The 22,967-nt window shown below is 48.6% G+C and overlaps 1 protein-coding gene across 2 annotated transcripts in view; it reads left to right on the top strand.

Moving 5' to 3' along the window:
• Window positions 1-22,967, top strand: part of PRPSAP2 (phosphoribosyl pyrophosphate synthetase associated protein 2) — a 746,926-nt gene that overhangs the window by 428,616 nt on the left and 295,343 nt on the right. For both annotated transcript variants that reach the window (XM_069645686.1, XM_069645687.1), the window contains exon 8: window positions 13,570-13,718. In XM_069645686.1, coding sequence (XP_069501787.1) covers window positions 13,570-13,718 — 149 coding nt within the window. The remainder of the gene's footprint in view (window positions 1-13,569; window positions 13,719-22,967) is intronic.

The following is a 22,967-nucleotide window of genomic DNA, read 5'->3' as shown; positions in this document are numbered from 1 at the left end:
GTCCTCCTTTTGGAAGCTCTAGGGGCTTGTGCTGCCCATTAGTTCCAGACCACTTTGGTAAACCTGCAACTTGAAGACGGAAGTTGCTGGCCCCTCTTTGGTGTGGTCCAAAGGACAAATCGCTTATTATGCTACTTCCCTTGACACCCCCGTTGGAATCCAAGTCTTGAGCGTGTGCACAAAGTAGGAATCTAGCCTCCATTTTCGTCACCGACCATGACTCTGAAGACCCATTACCTACTTTCTGTACTAATAGTTACCCATAGCTGAGTTGGTGGAGAATCTTCACTAATCTGTCCTCCCAAGGGCTCTGGTCCCCCCCTGCACTGGTGCATCATCGCAGACGCCTTTGGGAGTCTCTGGAGAGTCTTACCTCTGAACCTCCCCTGAAATGGCTCTTCATACCTCCACTGAGACTGCTGGATGCATCTTTCTTCTCTCAGGGATTCATTTTTCTTCCCTCTGGGATTCATCTTTGTTCTCTGTGGTGTTCCTGGAGGGCTTCTTTGTCTTGCTGCTCATTTGGGGTTCCCCTCTTCTTATCCAATGGTCTGACACACATCAGATCTGACCGTAACTGTTGTACATTTTGCAAAGGTGATACCTTTCTCCTCTAAGAACACTGATTTTCCACAAGCCGTTATCCCATTGACATACTTTGAATTGACTTTCCCTGCTTTTCTAAAAGGTAGAAAAAGCTTCACCTAAGCTCTCTTGTTCCTCTGAAAGACTTTCCACAACAACCAAGAACTTTTAGAGACTTTAAACCATTGTTGCTTACTGAACATCTTCATCTTACAAAGTTTTACTTATGAATGTAGTGATTTTGCTTCTATTTGTTTAAGAATAAATTGAGGGTGGTCTTTTATCGTGCCCTTCAGTGTTTGCTTTACCTTCGAACCATCCTGCTCACCTCCCAAGTTAGGCCTGGCCTGCTCTGCCCCTCTATATTTGGAGACCTTGGTTTACTTGAAGGAAACCCAGTGAACCTAATGATGTCAATGCACCTGGGCCTTAGAACCAGTGCATAGGAAAAATGGTAGCCAGGCGAAATTAGACCTTAGCATATACTTTTCCTGGACTCTGTCTTTTAGTAGCTATACGGTTAGACATGGTAATATATAGCTGAATATTAGTTCTTTCCCTCAGGGCCTGTGCGCTCTTGGTTTCAGCATGAAAACCTGCTGCAAAATTGAATGCGCTTATTTGAAGTTGCATGTAAGGTTTGTATTTTAAATGTATCTATTTCACCTTTCAGCTGCTGATGTCTTTGGACTGTTCACAGTAGAAGTATACATGTTTTCCCTATATGGATGGCAGTGATTATCCACTCACCGAGTCTTGAGTCAGTACAGGTGTACCAGCTGACACTTTTTAGTCCGACTATATGTGGAAAGGGATTCATAGGGCTGGGTTGCATTCTTCCACACTTCTGCTTAGAGTAAGTGCTATTGCACCGATAGGACATTGTTGGCAAAAGCTCAGACTAGTGGGGCTCTTTATGACTGCACTGGTACAGGGAGATGAAGCTCACACAGCTATAGACTTGCAGGGAACAGCTAGGGCCCTTTCACACAGTCCTTTTTCTATAGGAATGCACAACTTGCTTGGAGTCCTGTAGTAATGGAGCAAACACATACTGTTCATTTTTTGTAGCACTGACAGGATGTTGTTGATGACTTAGTAGACCCTGTGCACTTCTTGAGGACCTTTATCCTGCTGGGATCTTGTAGCTCTGACATATCTCTGCTGGAAAAAGCACATTGCACCAGGACCCTCACTATTCTTGTATCCTACAGCATGGACAAAAGTTCTATTCCCATCACAGGACACTATTTGAGGAAGGTCCTGCTGTTCGGTCCCTTATGCATGTCAAAGCAATACATAAGGTGCTTGCACAGCTAAAGTCCTAAAGAACTGGCAGGTCACGGCTGAGACTTTATAGCACTGACCCTAAAAGTGCTTGAATTCAAATGGTTTGTGTCCTCCCATGTATTCCTCATCTTTGATATAGTTAAGTCTGCTTGCAGCTTGCTTCGGAATAAAATGTCATATGGTCGTGCAGCATCGAATCTTGGTCCTTGTAGCATCCTTCATGACATTGACACAGATATATATTGGCAAGCACGCTGACCGTTACCTCAGTTCAGTTTTTTCTGCATTGCTACTCGCCTCATCAATTAAACTACGTTTTACTTCGAGAATGGCCGCCACACCGAAGACGGGCTTCAAGCAGTGTTCGGACTGTAGGGCCAAGGTGTCGATTTCAGACCCGCACTGTGTTTGTCTGTCGTGCTTGGGATCGGGCCACAAGGCCAATCACTCTAGCTCGTGTCAGTCTATGACGGTTAAGGCATTGCGGGAATGGAAGGGGAAACTCGATGCAGGTAAGCCCTCCCCCAAATCCCCGGCCCTTACCCCTTTGAAGAGGATACCTTCCTCTGACTCAAGTAATGTCTCTCTTGTAAAAAGAACGTGCAGAACATAGACTTCCGAGGTCTGGTTCACAACGCTAGTCTTCCCCTTCCCATGAAAAGGGTAAGAAGCAACACCGCAGGTCCTCATAGTCATCTTCCTCTTCTAAAAGAGGTACCCAAAGAATAACTCGACTCCAGCGGAGTTAGAAAACTTCAGTTTAAAAATGTCTAACATTTTTAAAAAACACGAGTGTTCCTCTAAAGGAGTCTGAGAAAAGTGTCTACCCTCAGCGTCTTTTGAGACCGTTGGGGAGACCTGGTTGTCCCCTTCTTGTGCGCCTAAGAGCCCGAGAAGAGAGGTTCCTTGACATAAATCGAAGGAATCTTCCTCGACGCACAAGAAAAAGCTGGTGTCTGTTACCTCAAAACATTCACTAACGGCATTGAAGCCTTCTTCAAAGGAATTGAAATGTTTGTCACCTGAACCTTCAAGGCATATAATTCATATTGAGCCTTCGAAGCAACATAAGCTGTCAATTCATTCGTCGACAGTTTCAAATAAGGTGTCGAAGCCTTCAACCTCATCGGAGCATTCTTCGCTCTCGAAAGATTTTTAAATCTATTCCTGAGCCTAAATTGTTCCAACCCATTCCAAGACCTTATTTCTTTAGGCAGATGGGTTCTGTTTTGAGGAGTCAGAGGATCAGCCCCTTTTGGGTGCGAGTATGGAACTTGAAATGTTCCTGAAGAATTCATTTCAGATGAGTCCAAGATGCAGAATCCTGTGGAAACATTTAAGGAAACCAGTAGTTGGGAAGCCTCACCAGAAACAGAATTTGGGAATGCTGAGATATCTGGTTATAATGATCCTTCTTACAGGATGTTTATTGGTAAAGTATCTGAATATCTGGGATGGTCCAGACCGGCAGCCACTGTGGAAACTTATGACCTCACTGTCGTCTTAGACAGTGGGCCAATTAGAGAAACTGTATTACCATTCCATGCAGCCCTGAGAGTAAGGGTAATGGAAACTGGTTGAAACCAGATTCTATTCTGTCTGTTAATAAGTTATTAACAAAAAAATACAAGACCGCTTCTGTAGATCTGAACAAGCACCCAAAGCCTGAAAGCTTAGTGGTTCAAGCAGCAACAGCATCTTCAAAGGCTGCAGCCTATCCTTCTGCTGCAGCAAATAAGGAAGGTAGGAAGATTGACTTTTTGGGTAAAAGAGTGTTTATTGATGGAAGTATGACATTAGAATCTGCCAATGCTACCAGTGTATTAGTGAAATACACATATACCCTTTGAGGTGTGGTTGCTTTAGCGGCAGAAAACATACCAGAGGGAGAAGAGAGAGAAGGTTTTTTAAGCCTGATACAAGATGGTAAAGATGCCATAAGGCGCAATCTCTTCAATTTAGTTTAGATACAGTGGACTCGACCAGTAGAGCCATGGCTGCCAGCACAGTACTTACTCATATGTTTTGGTTAAGAAAATCTGGGGAAGTGTGAAGGGGCAATAAACCTTCAATTGAGCTGAGAAACCCCACCTTGCGTTAAAGGAAATGACAGTTGGTAGCAGTTGAAGGAAGAAAAAAAAATGATCCAGTGACAAAGGACAGCCATTTGTTTCCAAAGACTATTTTATAAATAACCTTTAAAGACTTTTATCTCTGCAGCAAGACTTTGTAAAAATGTAGAATTGTTGCCGTGTAAGTGATTTTTTTGGGCTTTCTTTTAAGACATGGTAATATTCACTGACACCTTGGGGACAGAAATGGCAAGGTATTGCGGATTACAAGAAAAGCATCCATGTTGCAAATGCACATTTTTCTACATATATCCCTTATGATAATCCACACCCATGTATAAAGTTATAGAATTTTGAGTAATATAAATCCCATTGAAAAGCGCGAAAAACTGGTAGAAGGGCGAAACAAGGTTTCACGGACTGGAGGATTGGACTGCTATGTACTGCACAAAATATGTAACTTGCGTATATAATTTGCTAAGAGATTGCAATTGTATAAATGTATGTTTGTGGCAAAATTGGATTTTAATTAAAGTAACTGTGGCAGGTTTTTTGACATTGTAAAACTTGCATCATAAATCTGACGTCATTTTCCTGAAATCCAACCAGCTGAGAGCGACCAGCTGAGAGCGAGGCAGAGACGATCACCCTTGTCCAATCCCGTTGTTAGAGGCATGTTTAGTTAAGCCTGCCCCAGTCATATACTTTGATGTCACTATCATTTTTCTACCATTAGTGCATAAGTTACTCGCAGGTGGTTTCCACAGCTGCAGTACAGCACCCTTGGGTGACCATTTTCCCCAGAAGGCCCCAGTCTTTTATCGCAGTTTGAGTTTCCCTTCATGGCCCTTCTTCTGCCATTTCAGGTGGGGGTGGGCGCTCTTAGGGTTTTTCCTTTGACTGGATCCCTTTGTGAAGCCTGCCAAGGCTCCAGTGTGTCTGCTGAGGAACGAAGCGAGGCAGGAGCCTGAACCTTCTCTGGCATGTGTCTGAAGGTATGTCTGGCTGGAACCAGTTTGAACAGGGCAGCTGGCTGTCCTGCAAGTACAGTCACCCCCAAGTGACTTGACAGGTCCATAGGACTGAATGAATGGGTTCCTGCATAAAAGGCAAGGCTTTTGAGACAGAAGGCTAAGTCGACAACAGGAAATAAAACTCTGAAGAAGACCAGAGATGCCTGCAGCACCTCCTGCACCTGCAGAAACACTGCTGCTGTCTTGACCCTGTTTTTGAATCGACAGGAAAGCTCTGCCAAGAACGACTTCCTCCTTTGGGCTGGTGAGCATAACCAGCCTCAAGACAATCTTAAATTTGAGCCGTCCTGCGGCCTTCCAGGCTTGAAGAATCCCAATACCGGGGTGCTTCGACCAACTTGGAGTGCACAGTCTTGCCGTTGATTAATCTCTCTGGAACTTCAGTGACATCTGTGTGGACCTCGAGAAGCAGGAATACTAGAGTCCTCACACCAGATTGCAGGGCCGGGAAAAGATTATTCCAACCGGCGGTGCCCGTTCGCGCCTGGTGCTGATCAAAAGTTGCCAAAACTACGCACCGACGCAGGAGTGATAAGAATTCTATGCTGGAGAGTCCGTCTCTCTACTACTGCTGCAGGATCGTATCCAGGGTTCCCCTTTACGTCACCACAACCAAGGACTAGGAGACTGGGTTTGCAGCCGTGCATCAGGAAGGCGTCCAGCTGCATCATCTTCTTCACTCTCAAGGCACTGTGGAGATCTTGGTAAACTTACCTTGAGTCAATTGCGTCGCTCTTTTGTTCTTGGAGTGCTGTTTTTGCTGTTTGGGTGTTCACCCAGTTCCAGTCGTCCAGGCCTAAAAGCTTGTGCCTCTACAGGAAGGCTTCTCCAAAGCCCCTGTACCTTTACAAAGAACTAACTTGCTACATACCTATAATAGGAAGATTTTCATCAGAACTGTTGGTTCCTCTTGACTTTGGCACTGCAGGTTCCCCTACAGTCAATCTTCCATTCAGACTGGCTTTGGCATGCTTGCTTACCTCAAAAACCTGAAGTGAAGAACTCCTTTCTAGTTGGGGGAAAGACTGCCTAAGCCTTACAAGGAATTGCTGCAGTGTTGCTTACCTGCTAATGTTGCTTCTTTACATTCGTTACTTGTGACACAATAATGCTGCGTTAATTCAAATAAGTGATTTTACAACTGACTGAAGTCACTCAGTGAGGCTAGAAAAGTACATAATTTACTCACCTGATTTATTTCTCCTTATTATCCTGATGTGTATTTGATTGTTAGTTGATACAATACTTCTTTAGTTCCTTTATTGTCTTGTGTATATATAAAAATAAACCTCTATGTTTAACTAAGTGTGCGTTTTTTTTGTATATTTTTATATTCTGATTTCCTTCTACTGATTTACATTTCCCATTCCTCCTCCTAAAATAAGCCTGGCTGCTCTGCTATTCTAGCACGTAAGGAGCACATTTCTCTTTATATTATGAAATGTTTGTACTTGTCCCTCTGGCAGAATCCTTTTTTATGAACGTATGCATATTTACAATCCATTCGGGAGACCAATGAAGCTAGAGTGCTTGCAACTAGATCTGACTTCAAGGTCCGTCCATTCTCCAGCATGGGGTCTGGCATGAATTCACATGCTCATGAATATTCCCAGTCATCAGGCTGGGAATCCTCGGTAAAGAAAAAATCAGTTTCAGTTTTGTATCTGAACTGTCTTCCTGCTAATAACCAATCACTGGTCTCTGGGTCATACTGCCCCCAGCCAATGACTGCCCTCTACCTAAGCCCCTCCTCTGGCAGCCATCTTCAGATTTTTACCGCACGTTCAAGTGTTGGGCGTCCTCATGCTTTAGCTCTCCATCTTTTACTCCGTGTTGCATTTTTCCAAAGAGTTTACTCTTTATTTTTCGGTCAAATTGAGCCTTAAACGCCACCGTTTCATCTTCCGATTAACGGGGACCCGTTTCGGAAATTTCTATGCCCCTCAAGGGGGAATTTTCGTCGAATTTAACTTCTTGGAGGATTCCGCAAGACCATTGAGGCCTACCCCGTGTGGACATGGCCCAGGACAAAGACTCAATGCCAACTGGATCCAAGCTGTTTAGGATCTGCCCAGGATGTGGACTACAGAACGTCTTCAAGGAAGATGAGCACTCCCGGTGCCTCTACTGCCTTCACGCTGACAAGTCGCACGTGGAGGAGGACTCTGTGTTCTGCAAGAACATGTCCGCTCGGAACGTGGTACACGACTCGCTAACTGGCTGGAGGCGAAGAGCCGAGCAGCAGGTGAGAAGAAGTCAGAGTGGTCTTCTCAGACTTTTGGGGGAGCTCTGGCGACGGGGGGCCCAACAGAAGGCAAAGCACTGCGAGTCCGCGGGCACCGGGAGCACCGTTGGTTCGGGCTCCTCGGCTGCCAGGCAGGGCGCGATGTCACCGACACAGTCAACCACGAGCCAATGATCCGGTTCGGTGAAAAGGAAGTCTGAGAACCCGGGTAAGCTTCGGGGGCAGGTCCTGACGGAGAAAGCCAAGGGGGAGCAAGGCAGTGACCCTGCCCCCAAGGTGAAGGCCTCAGACGCGCCCATGGTCGTGAAGGCCCAGATTCACCCGGCTAAGGCTTCGATTGAGGGAGTCGTGGCAGCCCTGGCAAAGCCTGCGGAGGCGACCCCAGTGGAGACAACCTCCAAGCCTAGAGTTTCCCTGCCATCCCGGAGGGAATCGACTTTCCAGCCTATCGAAAAGACCCCTGTGAAAACCCAGGATGAGAAAGAGGGTGGGGGGGCGAGGTAATCTTGACGGACTCGGATACCTCCTCCGAGGAAGAACTTTCTATCGTCAAGGCAACCCTGGAAACGAGGTTCGAGGAGAAGGCCCACGGGCGGGATCCCGGCGAGGCAGACGTAGAGAGCGATGGTGGAGCCGACGAAGAACGGCAGATCATCGAACCGGACACCACGCCGCTGCCGGCGCTCCCGTCGCAACCTTGCCACCTCCTACGTATAGGCAGGATGACATTTTGCTGCTACTGCATACCCTGTGCACCGAGATAAGGACGAGGCTACCCTTGCCTCCGGTGGACAATCCAGCGGCATCTGGACCGCCGCGGAGTCCTCCACCCAAGCGGAGGTGAGTCCACCCTCCCCCACCCTCCCATCCTTCACCTCCATCCCCTCAACCGAGGGATGAGGCGGAGGCGGAGACGACGGGGACGGACGACAGAGGTGAAAACGGAATGGATCTCCCATCACCCCCTACCCGGGCTTCCCCTCCCGACAAAATTGGCTCCTTTCACACCATGATCACCAGGGCATCAGAGCTGTTCCAGCTATGCCCCGAAGAGCAGGAGGAGGGGTTCCTCTATCAATGACGGGAGGCGAAGAGGAATACCGACCTCTCAGTCCCGTTACTGGACGACATCTGGGGCGAAGGATTGTCCCTTCTGAAGAACCCGTCCACGGCCACTGCGAAGAGGGACCAGTACGAGAAGAAGTACCAGGTCCCAGACTCTGCACCTATGTGCCTCAGGGCACAGCCATCCCCGGATTTGGTTGTCTCTGCGGCGGCCAAGAAGAAATCGGCAGGGGCGACGGCATCCACTTCCACTTCCCCACCGGACGGCGAGGGGAAGAAACTGGACACCATGGGACGACGGGTCATCTCGTCGGCAGCAACGACAATCAAGGTGGCCAATGCCCTCGCAGTCGTGGCCCGCTACGACAGGGAGCTGTGTGTTAAGATCGCTCCCCTCCTGGACTTCCTCCCAGACAACAAGAGGGCGGAAGCCCTTGAAATCCTGCAGGAAGGCAAGGTGGCGTCGGACCACGCCATCCCGGTGGCCATGGACATCGCCAACACCGGTTTTTGCCAGATGGCCAACAGCGTGTGCCTTCGCCGGCGCGGTTGGCTCAGGGCCACCGATTTCCATCAGGACATGCAGACCAGGGTACTGGACATGCCCTTCGACGGGAACAACCTGTTCGGCAAGGCAGTGGACGAGTCTCTGCAGGCCATCAAGGCGGACACTGAGACGGCCGGGCCTTGCTCTCTCTCTCCATCAGTGACGCCCGTCCTTTCGGACTTCCGGAGGCAAGTTTCAAGGTGCCTCCAAAGGATTTGGCGGCAGCTCCTTGTTGTACCGTCAGTAGGCCCGCTCTTCGTCACAGGAAGCCTACAGAGGCCGCAACAAGGCCGGTGGACACCATTTTCGTCGCCACCAAGGTGGCAAGGCCTCGGCGAAGCAAGATTGGCATGCCCCGATGGGAGGGAGGCCGGCTGGCGAACTTCGTCAGCGCGTGGCAGTCCATCTCCACCGACCGTTGGGTGCTGGATGCCCTGGCCCACGGGCACACGCTGGAATTCCAGAAGAAGTGCCCCCATTTTCCACCAGTGGCCAGGAAGGAAAACCACGTTCCACAGCTGCTTCTGGAGGTACGAGCAATGCTGAAGAAGGGCGTGATAGAACTCGTCCCGAAGAGGCTTCGGGGCTCCGGAGTATACTCGCGGTATTTCCTCATCCGAAAGAAGACCGGCGGCTGGCGGCCCGTTCTAGTCCTCCGCCATCTCAACAAATTCATAAAGTCCCAGAAATTCCAGATGGTCACCCTCCAACACGTGCTGGGACAACTGGAGGAAGGCGACTTTCTGTCGTCTCTGGAATTGGAGAATGCCTACTTCCACATCCCCATACACAAAGGACATCGAAAGTTTCTGCGCTTCGTGGTCCAAGGGCGGCACTATCAGTTCAGGGCGCTGCCCTTCGGTTTGAAGTCGGCGCCAAGGGTCTTCACCAAGTGCCTGGCACCGGTGGTGGAGCGGCTGTGCCTGCAGGGCATCCACGTCTACCCCTACCTGGACGATTGGCTCATCTGAACGAAATCAAGAGAACTTGCTGTCGACCACACAGCGAGGACCGTCCACCTGCTTACAGAACTGGGGTTCTTGATAAACTTTGCGAAGTCCTGCTTGGTTCCATCACAGGACGCCCTATACCTGGGAGCCAGACTCAACACGGCTGGCATCCCGGTCAGAGCAGAGGATAAAGGCCATCCTGGGCAAGGTACAATGGCTGTTGACCACGGAGGTTGCCAGTGTGAGGTGCATCAAGTCCCTGCTCGGTATGATGTTGTCATGCATCTACCTCGTGCGACTATGCAGGTTGCGGATGCGGCCGCTGCAGGAGTTCCTCGACGCCCGTTGGGTACAAGTGACGGGAAGCTTCGAAGACAAGATCGCCCTAAACGACTTTCCGGCAGGCGATACGGTGGTGGGGCGCGCATCTCGCACCGGGCATGGACTTCCAGACCCCAGCGCATCAGGAAACGGTGACGACGGACGCCTCCCTGGAGGGATGGGACGTGCACACCGGAGATCTCCACGCAAGAGGCCTTTGGGTCCCAGAGGAGAGGTCTCTACACATCAACGTACTGGAGCTCCGGGCCGTGTTCTGGGCTCTCAGGTCCTTCTCCCGTCTCAAGGGCAAAGTGGTACGGGTCTTCATTGACAACACCACCACGATGTTCTACATCCGGAAGCAGGGGGCACCAGATCCCCAGCTCTATCCAAGGAAGCGCAGGACCTGTGGCACTGGGGCCGTCACCCAGGGGATGTTCCTGATACGCTTCCACCTGGCAGGAGTAAAGAATACCGTTGCTGACTCACTCAGCAGGGAGTTGCGCTCGTGCCACGAGTGGGAGCTCTGACAGGATCAAGTGGATCTCCTATTCTGACGATGGGGCAATCCCCAAATAGATCTGTTTGCGACGGTGACGAACACCAAGTGCCAGAGGTTCGCCAGCAGGTTTCCCCAGCTGGGGAGCATGGCCGATGCTTTCTCCTTTCCATGGGACGGCCTGTTCCTCTATGCGTTCCCGCCGTTGCTTCTGCGACTCATCAGTCAACTCAGACGGTCCCAGTGCAGGATGATCCTCGTCGCACCAGTGTGGCCGAGGCAGACATGGTACCCGGACCTTCTGGACATGTCAGCGTCCCCTCCAGTCAGGCTTCCAACAGACGCAGATCTTCTTGTCAGGAAAGGAGGAGCGATCCTGCACCACGACCCGGGGTCGCTGAACCTGCGGGCCTGGCTCCTGCAGCACTAGAGTTCGGAGGCTACGATATCCCGGCTGACTGCAAGTAGGTACTTGCCAAGGCCAGGGCATCCTCGACTCTTAAGTGCTATGGACATAAATGGAAGAGGTTCTCTGTCTGGTGCCGTGCACAGAAGATCAACCCTCAACGGATTACGGCCTGCCAAGTGCTGCCGTACTTGCTGTCGCTGGCCAAGGCGGGGCTGGCGCACGCATTCATCAAAATTCATCTGGCGGCTATCTCCCGCTACACCAGAACTCTGGGGAGGTCGTCGCTGTGGTCGCAATGCCTGGTGAAGGAGTTCATGAAAGGACTTTTCCGCTAGTTCCCGCCGGTGAAGGCTCCGGCCCCGGTGTGGGAGCTTAATGTGGTGCTGACCAGGCTCATGGGCCTGCCATTCGAGCCTTTACATTTGCCGCCGCTGAAGTTCCTATCGTGGAAGACAGCGTTTCTTGTGGCCATCACCTCCGCACGACGAGTGGAAGAGATCCAGGCCCTCTCCTGTAAACCTCCATACCTGACATTCCACAAGATGAGGGTAGTGCTGATGACTCACCCCTCCTTCATGCCCAAGGTGCCGTTGGACTTCCATCTCAATGAGCCCTTGGTGTTACCTGTTTTCTTCCCTTTGTCTCCGGCTGAGAGGACTTTGCACTCGCTGGATGTATCTAGAGCACTGAAGTTCTACGTGGACCGCACAAAGAGTTTTCGGAAGACATCGCTGCTGTTTGTGAACTTTGACGCTGTGAACCAAGGGAAGGCCCTCTCCAAGGCTTCCATTTCCAGATGGCTCTCCGGCTGCATCATGCAATGTCACCGGTTGACAAACCGACCGTTGCCCAGCCGTCCGAGAGCCCATTCAACCAGAGCGATCTCTGCTACTATGCCGTTCCTGTCTGGTCTGCCCCTGCCGGACATCTGCAGGGCTGCTACGTGGAGGTTGACGCACACCTTCACGAGATTCTACTGCGTCGACCGGGATTCCAGGGAGGGGTCCAGAGTCGGCCATGCAGTGCTGCGCAACCTGTTCGCTTGAAGGTGAGCCTGGTGAGGAGGTAAGAGATGCTTAATGTTGAGTTGTTGATATGCTTAATGTTGAGCCTTGCCACCTCCCGTGGTTGTGCATGTGTGTACTGCTATGTATTATTGTATTCATGAGCATGTGAATCCATGCCAGATCCCATGCTGGAGAAGAAACAAGTTACTTACCTGTAACTGTTGTTCTCCAGCATGGGCTGGCATGGATTCACATGCGAACCCTCCCGCCTACCCCTCTGCGGCTCTTCTCTTGGTCCTACTGCCACTTTACGTGCTACCAAATCTGAAGATGGCTGCCAGAGGAGGGGCCTAGGTAGAGGGCAGTCATTGGCTGGGGGCAGTGTGACCCAGAGACCAGTGATTGGTTATTAGTAGAAAGACAGTTCAGAAACGAAACTGAAACTGATTTTTTCTTTACCGAGTATTCCCAGCCTGACGACGGGGAATATTCATGAGCATGTGAAACCATGCCAGACCCGATGCTGGAGAACAACAGTTACAGGTAAGTAACTTGTTGCTTTTCATCAATCTAAATGGAATGAATTGTGGAATTTTATTAATTTGAAATAATCCTAATCCTCATAGATTTGACAATGTAAGACCCTTGGACTGTACTCCTTTGCATGGAATTCCATCTCTGACTTGGACCAACCGTACAGCAAAATGAAGCAATGTGAAGTGTTTCGAGCTAGATTGCCGAGTTTAAGCGAGATGTTGATACAGGTTCTAACTTCTTGTGTAGCCTGTTGAGTTCTTTACTGGCCCAGCTCACTTGGCAGTGCCAAGACCAATTAATTTCATGTTCAGGCGGTGTGCCAGCCTTCTTGTTGCATCGAAAACTGTTTAAGTCCGATAAGGCCACCAAGCAACATCTCAAGGGGCACCAGAGTACCACATTTAAAGATGGCCCCAAATTTGTGTTGCTTCTTGACAAGAGTACCAGACATCATGCAATACCCTACCATTCGTTAAGTAAACATGTAATCTCTTCTGTCCCTACAAAGGAAACAGCTGAACAATGTGCCGTGTGTTCTGCTGATCCTTGGGCCATGTGTGCATAGAGGACATACGGTTGCTTGGTGGCCTTATTTGTGGATACTGCCATTACTTGCTGGTATTGAGTTGTGTGTGCAGTTTAACTGTAACGGCACCAGCGTACACTAAAGGCGCCCTCAAGCATTGTTGGCAGAAGCGATTATTGCAAAATATCTTGTAAATAGATTAACGCATTAGCTAGTGAGGGTGTGTGCATGCTGAACCTGCAATTTATGGCTTTGAATCCTGGCTAGGTTCACTGTTATCCTATTTATTTTAATTTTATTAAAATTATATAGTATATATATATATATATATATATATCACATGTGTACAATTGCTTTGCATAGTAGCAATATTTGTTTTCAGCAGTACGGGTTTGAGAGCATATATTCAAAAGCCGTTATTAGTTTAATGCGCAGAGATTAAAGTAATTTTTTTGTCTTTTGGGTGGTTCTTCCGTTTGTAGGGCTCAGTCATTCGCTGAACGGTTGAGGTTGGGCATCGCAGTGATTCATGGGGAAGCCCAAGACGCTGAGTCTGACATGGTGGATGGCCGTCATTCCCCGCCCACCATTAAGCCTGTGGCTTCCATCCACCCTACTCTGGAACTACCAAGTAAGTATATGTTTGAGTCCTTTGCATGACAAGTAATGTGATTGGGAGTGAGTGAGATTAGTACATATTACTATCAGCTGAATCTACCATCTCTCCAGCAGATCTCTGCACTATGTAAGGCTCCATTTTTCTCCAATTCAAACCAGGTAGCGCCTTTGTTAAATGCTGGTTATTTCGGCACTATGTAGCATTTGATCATGCAGCCGGGTTCTCAAGCACCCACACGTTCATGTGCTGGCCCTTGCCACAAATGCACATCCAGTAGGGGTGTTGTGTGACACAGGTGTTCTTTGAATCACATTGGTGCTTGTAGCACCTACCTTGTATACCCATATAGGATTCTTTACCAGGGCTTCAACTTGGTATGTGCCACATCAGCTGTGTGACCTGTGAATCAGCTGAGTCCCAGCTTTCATTTTGTCCTCCAATTTATTTTTAATGGATTCAATATACTCTACATGTAGCACCTGCACTATTTATGCATTCATGGGTTTCATTTATCTAGTACTTTGGGTTTATGGATTTGTTTGGTTTCAAAAAATAAGCACAGGATGCCAGTGAATGTGCTGAGTAGTTTACTTGGGTCTTCATTTAGCGCTATTTGTCTAGTAATCCATTTGAATAACTAATGTTTTATTTCTGTTTTTTGAGATATGTATAGCTGCATTTTTTTTCCATTCGGGGACTACACTCCCCAGAATGCATGTGGCATATTAATATATACTACAAACATCCTATGCTTATAGAGGCCATTGGGAAGACATCCTCCTACACTGTTCACGGAAACCATCTCCACTTAATGCCCCCCCCCTCCTCCCCAATTCACCAGCTTGTTCAAAAACGCCGTTCACCTGAGGCGTCCTTCCCTTTGCTTCCCTCCCACACTGGCGTTTAGGACCAATCAGGCATACTTTGCCTGTGGCACTGACTTTCCAGCTAGCCAAAAGCCTCCTCCAAGGCGTGCCACACTAAATCAGCTGGATCCCAGATTTTGATCCACGCCACTGTTTGAAATCATTAAAGAGTAGATTTTTACACATTATTTGTTGTATCTTATCCACTGATTTTTTAATTAAATATTCAAATCTTTCTTGCGTGCTGCACGCTTATTTTTTAATTAGTCATGCTGCCATTGAAGGTCGTTTAAACATATTTTTGGGTATCTCCCGAGTGAATGGTTTTTTAGAATTTATTTTTATTTTCCCCTTTTATTGCAGGCAATTGCTGGTTGACATGGAATTGTGACTCTCCATTGCAAGGGTCCATAACATCAACATAATGCATTTTTTTTAATTGTAGTTTACCCGGGAAGTTTGGTTGCGTGGCAATTAACTATCTAGTACGAAATGCCCGAGAATATATGGGGCATATTGGCATGTACTGCAGTGCCACGTGAGGGAAATCTCAAGAGTGGCGTGCCATTGCTTGAGTTCTGCAACTGTCATGACCACTGCCTCCAAGGTGTCAGACCTAGCCCAACATCCTTGGAAGCAAGGTCACGACCCTTATTCCAGGCACAAGCAGGCCCCCGTAGGGCCTTTTGGACCTTGTCCTGGCGCCAGCGGCGCCAGGCTCATGCTCATAAAGGGACCCAGTCCCGGCACTGGAAGCGCCGGGCTCATATAAAAAGGATTGGTGCTTGGGTGGACTTACCTCCTGCAGACCATGCTGCTTTCCTACCTGCAGGATGAACTCTTCATCCAATCCGGCAGGGACTACTTTAACTGCTGGGTGGGGCCAGCACCACTCCCAAGAATTACATACTGGAACTCTTTTCTTATCTCTGAAAGCTGTGGAAGAAGACGCCTAAGCACTACTGAAGGCTATTTAAACCACACCCGATTGGTTTCACGTGCTTCGCGTTATTCTGCAATAGCAGCAGGACGCTCACCGTGTCGGCTCCAGCTGATCTTCTTCTTCTGCACCTGAAAACAGGAAAATCTTCAACTTACCTTCCTGAATCCAGCTCTAGCCTTCCGCGACATCTGAAAAGGAAAACGAGAACATTAGAGTAGCACGAGAAAGTACCAGAGCCGCTCTTACCACCTTCCGGCGCCTTCCAAGGCCTCGTGCCGCGATTCTTCGTTCTCCAGCCATCTGCAACTACAAAGAATACAGGTTAGCGATAACTCTGAGATATCTGCTTACCTGTGCCACGGTCTCCGCGAGCTCTGTTCAGCGCCATTTGTCCGCACCTGTAAAAATACAAGAAGGACATTATTAGAGCTCAGGACTCCATTTCTACTCACGTACCTTAAGTGGTGATACCTGTCCATCCTCCGGCACGATCCTTCGGTATCAGTCTTCATCGCCGATTGCACCGCGACCTGAAAGAAAAGGAAAAAGACTTTTAAAAGGGGATTTAACTTCAGATGAACCTTTTGCTTGCCTGCAAAAACTCCGGACTTCTCCACTTACCGGATCAGCATACCGGACCTGCAAAGAGGCAAGGCTCTGAAAGAACAATAAAAAGACTCATATAAGGCACTCACCGTTCGTGCAGCTAACGACGGTCTTGCCTTCTGGACTCTACCTCCGCATTAAAAGGCTGAACTATCGTCCAGTGAAGTAACTAGCTACAGCGCCCCTGCACAGACGCAGGATGGAGAGCGCCGCTTTTATCTACCTAAGGTGAGCACGTGCGGCCTAGGAGAGTTGTAGGAGTGTCAGGAAGGGGAAAGGGCCGAAACCCCGTCAGGCAGACGTTAACCCCTGTTTCTTCTCTGCCCACAGACATCTCACTCTCCAGATTAAGATCACAGTAAGGAGGGGGCCCTTCCAGGGTGGTGCCAAAGACCTGCGAGTGACTTTGGAAGGTTCGGAGAACGCCCAGACCAGACCCGCGCCTCCGAGGGATTCAGGTGAGCGTTACAGAACGCGAAGCCAACCACAAATATCCCACCCAGGCGCAATGGAAACCTCGGATACAGACCAATTGGCCCAATTGGTTGGGGAGCTGAGAGCCGAGGTGCATGCATCTCGTCAAGAAACAAATGCCTTACGAAGGGAATTGATCGTTTCCAAAGAAAGAGCGGACGACCTGGCCAGGCAATTGCTACAAATTCAAGCGGGGCAAGCACCTTTGCCTACCTCGGGAGGGAATTATCCACTTACAACCTCAAGCAATCCGGTGCAGATTAATCTGCCAGGGAATGTGCCCCTGGCTCCACCAGAACGTTTCTCAGGTGATCCTAAACGCTACGCAGTATTCATCAACCAATGCCGCTTGCACTTTTTGTGTAGACCCGCTGCATTCCCAACTGACCAAGCTAAAGTAGCGTTTGTACTTTCCTATCTTAGTGGCAATGCGGCTGATTGGTCCATTCCTTTAGTGACACAGGATGATCCGGTCCTCCAAAACTTCCAAGACTTTCAGGCCAGTATGGAAAAGTTGTTCGCACGACACTCACAAGGGCAGGCCTTGGACAATGAACTCCTATCGCTAAGACAAGGTAACCAAGATCTCCTGGCGTACATAGCATCTTTTAACAGACTGGTGGTTGAAACCAGGTGGCCAGAAGACAAGAGGATCACGCTTTTCCACAGGGGGCTTCGTGGAGAACTTAAAGATGTCTTAGCACAGGTGGTAAATCCTCCGCAAGAGTGCTCCGATTATATCGACCTAGTAGTTCAATTAGATCATCAACTACAGAACAGAAAGGCCGATCGCTCCAGATTTGAAACCCGGACGTTCTCAAAGACTCAAAACCCTGCTAAAGGAAATGATTCCGTGGAACCCATGCAGATAGGCATCGTGAAAGGACCTTTAACTCAAAAGGAACGAGAAAGGCGAAGACAGTTACAGCTGTGCCTCTACTGTGGGAAGTCTGGACACTTCCTTCGAGATTGTTCAGTAAAACCGGTCAAGAAAGCCTTGGGAGCTTCCGATAAGGATGCAAAACAACAAGAATCGGGAAACGACCTCGCCCGGCAAGCGTAGAGGTCCTCTTGCCGAGCGTAAAAACCAGTTCCTTGACCTCGCATTTCGTACTGCCCGTGGTCCTCATAAGCCCCGACCAACCTAATCGTATGCATGCTATTAAGGCATTCATTGATAGCGGATCAATCGGTAACTACGTGGACCAAGATATGGCAACTAGGATAAATCTTCCTTTATGTCCTAAATTGGTAAAAGATGTAATCACTACAGTGGATGGTACAGAAATAGTTTCCGGACCAGTCTCTCACACCACCGTGGAAGTGACGCTGCTCTGCCAGGACGGACATCGGGAAGGAATCGTGTTTGATGTAATCAAGGCCCCGCAGTTTCAAGTAATTCTAGGAGTTCCTTGGTTGGAAAAACACAATCCTCAGATCGACTGGCGAGCCAAGGTGATCCGGTTTCCAGAGTGCGCCCAAACTTGTTATTCTCGGCCCGACATCAGGCTGGCAGCCATCGCTTCCGAGAACCTCCAATTGCCTCCTGAATACCAAGAGTTTAGTGATGTCTTCCAGAAAGATCAGGCCAACACCTTGCCCCCGCACAGATCATACGACTGCCAGATAGACCTGATACCCGGATCCACTCCACCGTGCAGTAGAATATATGCTCTTACTGAGCCAGAAAATCTTCACCTCAAACAATACTTAGACCAGTACCTGGCTAACGGATTTATTCGTCCCTCAAAATCTCCAGCTTCTTCAGCTTTGTTCTTCGTCCCGAAAAAGGAAGGTGACCTGATAACGTGTATAGATTACCGCGCCCTGAACCAGATTACAGTCAAAAACAGGTACCCGCTGCCTCTGATTCCCGAACTATTGGACCAAGTAAAAGGCGCCTGCATTTACACAAAACTAGATCTCAGATCAAGGCTTACCACTTGGTACGAATCAGGGAGGGTGACGAATGGAAGACGGCCTTTCGCACAAAATACGGATTATTCGAGTATCAAGTAATGCCTTTTGGATTATGTAATGCACCGGCCGCCTTCCAGTTCTTTATGAATGACGTTCTCCGAGAGCTTATTGATGTTTGTGTAGTCGTCTACATTGATGACATCCTGGTATACTCCTCCTCAGAAGCTGAACACCGACGACATGTCACCGCAGTTTTGCAGAGGCTTCGCCACCATCGTTTATTTGCTAAGTTGGAAAAGTGTACCTTTCATGTAAAGGAAGTCGAATTTTTGGGGTTCATTTTGTCACCCAACGGTGTTCACATGGACACAAGAAAAGTGGATACAATCACCAAATGGCCGTCTCCGACTTCGGTAAAAGGAGTACAGAGCATGTTGGGCTTCGCTAATTTTTATCGAAGGTTTATCCCCGAATTCTCTCGAATAGTCCAACCTATCACGGCTCTCCTAAAAAAGAACAAAAGATTCGAGTGGACTCCAGAGGCCGAACAAGCCTTCCAAGATTTGAAAGCCAAATTTATTTCTGCTCCAGTCCTGAAACATCCTCGTCCAGAACTTCCTTATATCGTCGAGACCGACGCATCTAGTCTTGCAATGGGGGCTGTTTTGTCACAAAGAGATCCTGAAACACACCAATTACACCCTGTGGCGTTTTGGTCCCGCAAATTTTCGGCCCCGGAAATCAACTACACAATCATGGACAAGGAACTTCTGGCAATCAAGTCTGCATTTAAGGCCTGGCGGCATTATCTCCTAGGAGCCCGGCACACTGTCACTGTAATTACTGATCATCGTAACCTCCAATATTTGAAGTCCGCCAAGGCCCAATCTTCAAGACAACTCCGTTGGGCTTTATTTTTCGCGGAATTTGATTTTGTGATTACGTTCCGGCTGGGCGTAAAAAACGGAAAAGCTGATGCCCTTTCACGAATAGGCGTTAACGAACTCGCAGCTAATCCAGAACCAGTACCCATAATCCCCGAACAAAAGATTTTGGGAGTCATCAACACAATGTCTCTTGACGACATAAAAAGGAAAATCAAGCAAATAATAACTCCCGAAGATTCCTTGACTTGGCTGCAAAAAGGAAAGGATTTTACGATAGATCAAGATCTATTATACTTCCAAGGCAGACTTTATTTACCGTGTGATGACTTACAGAAACAGGTCATCACCTGCTATCATGATTCCTTAATAGAGGGACATCCGGGTGTAGCCAAAACCTCCGAAAAAATTAAAAGACATTTCTGGTGGCCGTCCTGGAGAAAGGATATCAAAGACTTTGTGGCCTCATGCGGCATCTGTGCACAAAACAAGAGCCAGAGAGAAAAACCAGCCGGGCTACTGCATCCGATAGACATTCCACCGTGCCCTTGGCACACCCTCTCAATGGATTTTATCACGGATTTACCCCCTTGTTCCGGATATAATACAATTCTAGTAATTGTTGATCTTTTTTCAAAGATGGCTCATTTTGTTCCACTGAAAGGATTACCCACAGCTGCCATTCTAGCCCGAGAATTCCTTGAAAACATTGTTCGTTTGCACGGGTTCCCTTCAGTCCTAATCTCTGATCGAGGGAGCCAATTCATTTCCCATTTCTGGAGAAGTTGTTGTCGTCTTGCACAAATTGACGTGCAACTCTCTACCAGCCACCACCCTCAAACTGACGGGCAGACTGAGAGGACTAACCAAACTCTGGAACAGTATCTTCGTTGCATGTTACAACAATCAGAGGGTACTTGGAGGGACATTCTTTGGATTGCTGAATATGCGTACAACAACTCAATACATACCGGAACAGGTAAAACCCCTTTCTTCCTGTTGTATGGGGTTCACCCTCGGACCTCTAATTTAGATCCGCCTCAAGATCTCGGAACACCCGCTGTGGACCATCTTCATGCGACCATAACTCAAACATTTAAGGAAGCCGTCGCACACCTTCAACGAGCCAAAGAATCTTATAAGAAAGGTGCTGATCAACATCGGAAAGAGGCCCCTCAGTACCAAGTAGGAGACCAAGTCTGGCTATCTACTAAACATCTGTCTCTAAAAGGACCACGCACCTTCAATCCAAAGTACTTAGGACCCTACACGATCACGGCTGTGATAAATCCTGTGGCGGTTAAATTAGAATTGCCCACTCGAATGAAAATACATCCTGTCTTCCATGTTTCACTCCTGAAACCTATGCAACCCGGAACCCGTCTGACTAAACCTCCAGAGCCAATCCAAGTAGACGGAGAAAACGAATACGAGGTTCGAAACATCTTGGATTCTAAGTTTTTCAAGTCAAAACTGTATTACCTGATTGATTGGAAAGGGTATGGTCCCCAGGAGAGATCTTGGGAACCTTCAGAAAATGTCCATGCTTCTCGTCTAATCAGAAAATTTCATCGGACCTGCCCCAACAAACCAAAGCCTCCGAGGAAGACCAATTTGGGAGGGGCCTTGAGGGGGGGTGCTGTCATGACCACTGCCTCCAAGGTGTCAGACCTAGCCCAACATCCTTGGAAGCAGGGTCACGACCCTTATTCCAGGCACAAGCCGGGCCCCGTAGGGGCCTTTTGGACCTTGTCCTGGCGCCAGCGGCGCCAGGCTCATGCTCATAAAGGGACCCAGTCCCGGCACTGGATTCCCTTTGGATTGGTATTGGAAAAAGGATTGGTGCTTGGGTGGACTTACCTCCTGCAGACCATGCTGCTTTCCTACCTGCAGGATGAACTCTTCATCCAATCCGGCAGGGACTACTTTAACTGCTGGGTGGGGCCAGCACCACTCCCAAGAATTACATACTGGAACTCTTTTCTTATCTCTGAAAGCTGTGGAAGAAGATGCCTAAGCACTACTGAAGGCTATTTAAACCACACCCGATTGGTTTCACGTGCTTCGCGTTATTCTGCAATAGCAGCAGGACGCTCACTGTGTCGGCTCCAGCTGATCTTCTTCTTCTGCACCTGAAAACAGGAAAATCTTCAACTTACCTTCCTGAATCCAGCTCCAGCCTTCCGCGACATCTGAAAAGGAAAACGAGAACATTAGAGTAGCACGAGAAAGTACCAGAGCCGCTCTTACCACCTTCCGGCGCCTTCCAAGGCCTCGTGCCGCGATTCTTCTTTCTCCAGCCATCTGCAACTACAAAGAATACAGGTTAGCGATAACTCTGAGATATCTGCTTACCTGTGCCACGGTCTCCGCGAGCTCCGTTCAGCGCCATTTGTCCGCACCTGTAAAAATACAAGAAGGACATTATTAGAGCTCAGGACTCAATTTCTACTCACGTACCTTAAGTGGTGATACCTGTCCATCCTCCGGCACGATCCTTCGGTATCAGTCTTCATCGCCGATTGCACCGCAACCTGAAAGAAAAGGAAAAAGACTTTTAAAAGGGGATTTAACTTCAGATGAACCTTTTGCTTGCCTGCAAAAACTCCGGGCTTCTCCACTTACCGGATCAGCATACCGGACCTGCAAAGAGGCAAGGCTCTGAAAGAACAATAAAAAGACTCATATAAGGCACTCACCGTTCGTGCAGCTAACGACGGTCTTGCCTTCTGGACTCTACCTCCGCATTAAAAGGCTGAACTATCGTCCAGTGAAGTAACTGGCTACAGCGCCCCTGCACAGACGCAGGATGGAGAGCGCCGCTTTTATCTACCTAAGGTGAGCACGTGCGGCCTAGGAGAGTTGTAGGAGTGTCAGGAAGGGGAAAGGGCCGAAACCCCGTCAGGCAGACGTTAACCCCTGTTTCTTCTCTGCGCACAGACATCTCACTCTCCAGATTAAGATCACAGTAAGGAGGGGGCCCTTCCAGGGTGGTGCCAAAGACCTGCGAGTGACTTTGGAAGGTTCGGAGAACGCCCAGACCAGACCCGCGCCTCCGAGGGATTCAGGTGAGCGTTACAGCAACTGAATACTCTGCACAAAAACGATCCCTCAGCTTGGTACTCCTTTCTGGGCTGAGGATTTTGGGCATTGCAGTCACGGCATGTGCAGTGGCTGAATTCTAATGCACAGCAATAACTACGTGTGTCTTCAAAACAGGGTCCTTAAAATGTGTGCATTTTAAAGGAGGAGTAAACCAGGTGAGTAAACGTGTGCAGTTTAGACAGTTCACTGTAAGTACAGCTATCGACACCGTGCAGTAATCTGGGCCTAATGCCATTGTGGATCCTTAGGGAGTAAACCAGGTGAGTAAAAGTGTGCAGTTTAGTTCTTTTATAGAGCAATGTCTTAAGTACAGCTATTGACACCGTGCAGTAATCTGGGCCTAATGCCATTGTGGATCCTTAGGGAGTAAACCAGGTGAGTAAAAGTGTGCAGTTTAGTTCTTTTATAGAGCAATGTCTTAAGTACAGCTATCGACACCGTACAGTAATCTGGGCCTAATGCC

This window comes from Ambystoma mexicanum, chromosome 2p (genome assembly GCF_040938575.1).
Source record: "Ambystoma mexicanum isolate Mex_15411 chromosome 2p, UKY_AmexF1_1, whole genome shotgun sequence".
NCBI classification, from domain to species: Eukaryota; Metazoa; Chordata; class Amphibia; order Caudata; family Ambystomatidae; genus Ambystoma; species Ambystoma mexicanum.
The sequence above is the reverse complement of the archived record's forward strand: the minus strand, read 5'-3'. Positions and strand labels throughout refer to the sequence as shown.